The sequence below is a fragment of the Sinocyclocheilus rhinocerous genome, unplaced genomic scaffold, assembly GCF_001515625.1.
Source record: "Sinocyclocheilus rhinocerous isolate Xijiao unplaced genomic scaffold, SAMN03320098_v1.1 scaffold127, whole genome shotgun sequence".
NCBI lineage: Eukaryota > Metazoa > Chordata > Actinopteri > Cypriniformes > Cyprinidae > Sinocyclocheilus > Sinocyclocheilus rhinocerous.
The window spans coordinates 237183-244417 of NW_015664685.1; the positions used below are offsets into that span (position 1 = coordinate 237183).

At 40.1% G+C, this 7235-nt stretch overlaps 1 protein-coding gene across 1 annotated transcript; it reads right to left on the bottom strand.

Moving 5' to 3' along the window:
* Nucleotides 1–10: 10 nt before the first annotated feature.
* Nucleotides 11–4831, bottom strand: LOC107730338 (zinc finger MYND domain-containing protein 19-like). Its single transcript, XM_016541150.1, has 6 exons — nt 4519–4831; nt 2920–2979; nt 2579–2685; nt 1898–2038; nt 1586–1766; nt 11–1100 (listed from the first exon to the last, which is right to left on the bottom strand). The coding sequence occupies exons 1-6, from the start codon at nt 4567–4569 to the stop codon at nt 957–959; spliced, it is 684 nt and encodes a 227-aa protein (XP_016396636.1). The 5' UTR covers nt 4570–4831; the 3' UTR covers nt 11–956.
* Between the last annotated feature and the right edge of the window lie 2404 nt (nt 4832–7235).

The window sequence follows — 7235 nt, forward strand, 5'->3', positions numbered from 1 at the left end:
AAAAGTCAAACAAAATTCATGTGTTAAACTCACTTTGACAAAGATTTTAAGACAAACAAGAAGACTAAACATTGAATGACTGGGACCCAAATGACAATTTTAGACATCCAAGTACACGTTGACAATAAGAATCAGAATCAACTTTCCATGTGGGTTTTCAAGTTTTTCCCAGGACATCCCTCTAACTGAGTGCTTGTTATGGTAAATGAAACTAAACATGACACAAGTGTGAAAGGTAAATAGTATTGTAATGCATTTAAAAAACAGGTAGACAGAAAGGTGACACCCCACCCCAAAGGCATATTCCCCAACACTGCAACCCCAAAAAAATCCCATATAGAAAAGAAAGAAAGAAAAATATGTAATCACTTTATTCATGTCCTTCAGTCAATAATGGCATTGCACACACAATACTGGTGGTGTGGTTTTGCACAGCTATTGGCTTTATACTTGATGAAGGTATGACAGGTGAGTGACTATGTGCTAGGTTATGTGCACAAGAAGTCCAACTGGGAGAAAAGGAGGAGGAAGGGTAGTACAGTGAAGAGGTCCGTAGTCAATCTCATCAGTTGTACAGCAGTTTTGTCCCTCGGCAGCTAACACTTCATGACAGAAGGGCGGATGGAACAAGCGAGCGCATGACTGTCAATACTCATATGCACTCCACAGAGAAAGAGTTATGACGGCATGGTGTTTTTCTTCATTAAACACATATCCATAGCAGCAGGTGGAGCCTTTAAGACCTCCCTCTGAACAACAAAAAAAAACTCCATTTCCCATAATCCCCATAGGCAAGTTGTGGAGATATGAAAGTTCTGGGAAGTGTTTTGTCCCCCAATAGGCCCATCCAACCCACCAAAATTGTCCCCTGTCCTACCAGCCAGTTTTTGCATTTCAACTCAGTCTCATCCCACAACCCCTGTGACCATCGTTCTTCAAACTGGGGTTGAGGGGGATCATCGCTCGGGCTCAGACTCCAGAGCCAGAACCCGTTTACGCTCACGGCACTGCTTCTTATGGGCCGGCCAATCTCTCTGTTGGCACTGTGAGCCGCAGTAGCGTGCCACTTGGCATCGGCCGCAGATGTTGAACTCCCTCAGCTGGAAAGGCACAAAGACAGAGACACTAGTAAAATTGTCACAACTCAAATACATGAGATAAACACAATGAACATGTTAAAGTGACAACTGTTTGAAAAACATACTATCAATATTAGTTAATTAAGAGTGTAATTTCTCTGAACATGGTGTATAATTCTGTGCAACAAAAAGATAAACATATCCATATACACCAGCATATTTGCCTGTTGACATGCTTCTTGTGCTATTTTAGCATTGCATTTTTTTTTTAAAATTCTTATGTGAGGGTTATGTGGTTGCGTTCTCTTCCATTCTTTCACGTCCAATCCAGCATTTTTAAACTCTGTGAACAACCTGCAAACACACCAGCTCAATTATAAAGGACTGATGTTCTTACAACCCACTGACTATGTAAATTTACATTTTGTATGAACATGACCAGTTTTTAAAAAAAAAACTAAATCAACAAAAGACCACAGAATGACTTTTCTCTACACCATACTGACCCTCCTCTCAATGAGCGAGCAGGGTGGGTAGTGACACTCGTAGTAGGTGCAGGAGCATTCCTCCTCTTCCACCAGCTCTCCATTGGCATTGTAGTAGCGTGTGCGACTCAACTCCATATACTGCTCTTCCACTGGGTCTGCTGGAACCTGCTGGATGGCCAGCCAGTATAGCGACTGCTCTCTAGAGAGGACATTATACAGGGATAATTTAGAAAACACCTCACAACACAAGTTGAGTACAGTAGATCACTATTTTTGTTTGTTTCTTTCATGTGTACGTCATTAAATCTAAATGTATGGATTTTTAATTACCTTTGTTTGCTGGACAGTTCTTCTGGTTTGGGACTCCATCCCACAGGAACGAGACGCAAGTTGTCTAGACGGTTGTCCACTGTGACTGAGTTTATGTGAACTACTTGGAAACTTGGAGCAATTCCACCTCTGTGTTTTTCCCTGTCAACAAGTACACTAAAATGTGACTACTTAAAACATACAGATGTCTACTTATTTACAGCCTCTTCAAGGTTTATACATATGCAAAACTACATATTTTCAAAATTCACTAGTCGGTGAGTTGCCTGAACACAGAATGCTCAAACGGTGGAGGGTAAACGCTCTTTTTTGACGCTAAGGTGCAGAAACATTGCAGGTCTGTATGGGTGAGAATTTTCCTTACTATATGATCTAACATGGATTCTCTTAGCCAGCAATATATTTATAAATACCTCAAAATATGTCATGACACGATTAGTATTAAATAGATTGTGGGGCCTGAAAAATGTTAAATATAGGTTTCTTTATGCATTGCCTTGATACATCGCATCATTAGTCATTCCATATTGATGTATCGTTACACCCCCAGTGAGAAGGTGGCTTCATAAAAAAAGTTAATTATGACTTCCACTAGTGGCCCGAATTGTGACCCGAATATCTGAAGATCGTAAAAAGTGAAAAAGCAGTTAGAACTACAATAGGCTCTAACAGTACACTCACCAGAGTAACTCATGCAGTGGTCGACCAGCCCATCTACCCTTGCCGATGTCAAAGGCATAAGCAAAGATTTTTGCCCCATTCCCATCTGCATCAACTTCCATGCGCGCCTGAAAATAAAGACATTGACAAGAAATTGAAGGCATTCAATTTCACAGGACTAAATAATAGTATTCAAAGCATGTGACCATAACAAAAAGAATCCTTTGGGTAGTTGTTAAAGTAAAAAATAAAAAAATTTACTAGGAAAACCCTGAAAAGGTCATAACACAGAAGGTTGTTGGTTCAACACCCACCCAAAAAACTTTCAACTTAAAAAAAAAAATTACAAAATGAGTTCTCACCTCAAAGGCATAGTTTTCCACCAATGGTATGTCTTGTTCATCAATCAAAGTGTACTTTGTCTAAAGAAACAAAACGGTGTTAAAATGCAGATTAAGTGAATTAAGACAACAATCCAAAAACATATCCTTTTTCTTCCTCACTAAAGACTTAAGTTATACATAATGCGTTTTTAGGGTTCCCATACTTTTTGGCAAATTTTCTATTAGTTCTATTGGTTTCTATTATTAAAAGTTCGTGTGTGTGTGTGTGTATATATAATAAAATAAAGTTTTCGATGCTGTTTGCGCATGTTCGTTTTAACTATGGTTTCGGGAAACACCGAATGGTTGAACTATGTTGGAAACGACGGAACTAGCGACCACAGTTAGACGAGGATGCTGTTGGGAAAAGCACCCCATACAGGTTTAGCAAACCAGTTCAGCAGATTCATTGAAGAGCAGTCTGTTTACGAATCAGACATCTCTACTGTCTGAGAAACAATGCCTACTCGTATGATTACTCAATACCGCGCTTTCTGGTAATTAGGACAGTTAATTCGTGGTATTTTAAAACGCCTTTTTAATCTATATGAAAAGTATATCGGTAGCTGTCTGTAAAACAATATGGGTAAATATTTCATATGTTATGCGTGCCATTACAGATTCCAGAACTTAATGAGCATAAAAACAAATGAAGAGTGGCTAAGCAAACTATCACGATTATCACAGGAGAAACACGTGTGCAAAGTCAGCCGACCAGACATAACCTATGACCATCGATTAACATGAGCTCTATTGCGTCTTATGACAACATAAAACGGGCATCATTAGACTGTATAGCACGCATCTCGTTTGTGCCTCCACTTCTCACATGCTCCTTTTGTTTAACCCCTTTGGATATCTGTTTACCGGCTGCCCTCTAGTGTCATGGCATGAGCGGCCTGGCATCCCAGAAACAGCTTGGATTTGTTCAGGATGACGCAAAGAAACCGATCAAAATAGTGAAGTTTAATAAAAAGACAGCATTTTGCAGAAGGTTTAGCGATACATTACAAGGAGATTGAGATTAAGTGACTGTATAAATGTTTGACAGATGAACCGTGTAAGGACAGTGCTAAGCCTCATCACAGCCAACGTGCCGGTTGTCATGCTGCGGACGGTTCCTGGTTGAGGCATTTTCAGAGCTCTCTGAGCCATATTGGATGACAGTGTCATTACTGATATGGATCAAGAAAACGCAACAGTCGTGTGCTTAAAACCTTCTTAAAGTGTAAACGGAAAAATAAAACTTTTAAATTCCCTAACGTTAGTTAACACGCGAACTCTCGCCCCAGCCGTCTAGCAGCGCTATAGCCACGCTAGCGGCACTACCACAGCAAAAGTAGGCGGCTCAAAAGAGACTAAACCTACTCGGCTGATGAGCTGACCAATTTTACTATAAAATCCACCCGTTTCGACGACAACTACATACCTATATTACATGTATCCCTGTTTGACCAAAGTCGATAACATCAAAATGGACAAATCTGACACTTAATTGTTAAACACAAGCATTTAGCTCACGGATCTCGGATCTCCTCCCCTTCGCGTCGCACATGGCAGCCCTAGGATTCAGCTCACCTTCCCGGCCACACGGCCAAGTCGAACAATCCCAAGCTTGAAATCCGACATTAGAGGGGATGTCAGGTCTGGGATGAAATGCGAGAGCAGGTACGACGGTATTAGGTTGGAAACCGGACCGGGCAAACCAACCCTGAGTACAATATTTAGTGTAATAGGGTCAGTCGCTGCCCGCGTCTTCCCCACCCGCTTCCAAACCTCCGTGATGCACCGCTGAGAGGCGTTGGAAAAACCTGCCAGCTTCTGGGGGAGGGACTAACAAAACTCAGAACGTAAACCAATCGTAAAAGACCACTGACAGCGACTTGTCCAATCAGAGCTGTGCATCGTCAATACATTGGCGTTGGGTGTTTAATTCTTATGCTGACGTATCATGGATAAACGTAAACGTGTATGACCGCTCTGTCCAATCACAACACGAGATTTCACAACAAAGCCCGCCCCTTTTATAACCACGCCTTTTCGTTACGTAACTAAAACACGACATTTTAGCGCGAAACAGTGCTCACCGGCACTGCTGGTGTAATGGGTACATTAAAATTACTCTTATTGAACAGTGTTGGGCTAGTTACTCAAAGAATGTAATATATTACTCATTACTAGTTACTCCTTTCAAAAGTAATATTGTTACTTATTACTTTCTGGCAACAGTAATTAGTTACACTACTAGTTACATTACTTTTTCTTCACACCCTACAGAAGTTGTAACTGTGTATCTTCTACATAAAATTCTTCTAGAATGTTACTAACAACATATTTCTGCCTCATCTTTTGACCAAAATCCACATTGGATCGCAGTAAGAAGTTATTACAAACACTCAATAGTGATTGATAGTGACATTGAAGTAGAAGTGTTGTATTAATCTTATTAATTGTCATGTGTAGCTTGAAGCTTTCATTATCTATTTTATCAAATCACATAAGTTTGTAAGAAAGGGTTAGGGTTAGGTTATAGGTAGTTAGGTAGGGTTAGGGTTATGGGTTAACCCTAACCCTAGGGTTAGGTAGTTAGGTTATAATTAAAAGATTTTTAATGATATAATGTACCACATGCTGATCAGAGGGATGTGGGTGGGATGTAATGCCAGAGTAATGTAAAGCCACAACTTACACAACAGTGTTCAGATCATCTTTTTTCCTGACAAAATCAATATAATGCAATATTTCTATCTGCTGAATGTAAGCTTTTCCATATTCCAAGCTTGCCTGCTGCACTGCGGACATCGCATGCATGTGTGAGTCGTGAAAATTATTGAAATAAATCTAGGTTATGAAAATAAATCTAGGAATTATTTGATTGTTGGATTTTAAATCAGCAGTGTTGAGGCATCAAAAGTAACTAAGTAACTAATCTGTTTTATGGATGGTAACTGGAATATTATTACTGAAATCATATTAGTAATTAGTTAGACTAGTTACTGTTATTGAAGCAGCCATTTAACTCTGTTGCGCCACTGAAAGACATCAGTTGTACAACCCCATTTACAGAAAAGTTGGGATATACCCTCTTGTAAAATGCAATAAAAACAAAAAAAACAACTTTTGTGATTTGTTCTCTTCAACATTTATTTAACTGACAAAAGTTTAAAGAAAAGATCTCCATTGTTTTCACTGACCAGCTTAAATTAATTTGGTAAATATAATTGATGCATGTTATTCTCTTCTTCATAATGCACCATATACATTTTCAAAGACAGATCTGGACTGCAGGCAGGCAAGTCAAGCAGATCCACTCTGTGTCTACGAAACCACGCTGTTGTTACACATGCACATTGAGGCCTGGCATTTTTAAGTCTAATAACCATGGATTTAACCAAGATGACAGCATCTCTGTGCAATCCCAATATATGCCTCAGCCTCAATGGTACCTTCACATGCAAGTCATGGGTGACTTGCATGTGAAGGTACCATTGAGGCTGAGGCATATATTGGGATTGTGGGCACTAATGTACCCCCATACAATGACAGATGTTGGGCTTTTGGACTCATTGCTGATAGAAGTCTAGATGGTCTCTTTTGTTTTTGGCTAGGTGAACACAATGTCTGTTTTTCCCAAAAACAAGCTGAAATGTGGACTCATCTGACCACAGCACACATCTCGTTCGGACCATCTGATAAAAGCTCAGGCCCAAAGAACTTCATAATGCACCATATACATTTTCAAATACAGATCTGGACTGCAGGCAGGCAAGTCAAGCAGATCCACTCTGTCTACGAAACCACGCTGTTGTTACACATGCACATTGAGGCCTGGCATTTTTAAGTCTAATAACCATGGATTTAACCAAGATGCCAGCATCTCTGTGCAATCCCAATATATGCCTCAGCCTCAATGGTACCTTCACATGCAAGTCATGGGTGACTTGCATGTGAAGGTACCATTGAGGCTGAGGCATATATTGGGATTGTGGGCACTAATGTACCCCCATACAATGACAGATGTTGGGCTTTTGGACTCATTGCTGATAGAAGTCTAGATGGTCTCTTTTGTTTTTGGCTAGGTGAACACAATGTCTGTTTTTCCCAAAAACAAGCTGAAATGTGGACTCATCTGACCACAGCACACATCTCGTTCGGACCATCTGATAAAAGCTCAGGCCCAAAGAACTCGACAGCATCTCTGTATAGAATTGATGTATGCATGGCTTTCTTGCAAAACAGAGATTCAAGATGCATTTCTTGTTTGCAACTATATTAAAGGGGTCCTATTATGCTTT

What these genes read in the sequence shown, in the direction of transcription:
- LOC107730338 (XM_016541150.1), bottom strand. Translation starts at nt 4,569, where the DNA reads ATGTCGGATTTCAAGCTTGGGATTGTTCGACTTGGCCGTGTGGCCGGG. An exon ending in TTGGCCGTGTGGCCGGGAAG is followed by an intron (nt 2,980 to 4,518) that starts GTGAGCTGAATC and finishes TTGTTTCTTTAG; the next exon opens with ACAAAGTACACTTTGATTGA. An exon ending in TGGAAAACTATGCCTTTGAG is followed by an intron (nt 2,686 to 2,919) that starts GTGAGAACTCAT and finishes CTTTATTTTCAG; the next exon opens with GCGCGCATGGAAGTTGATGC.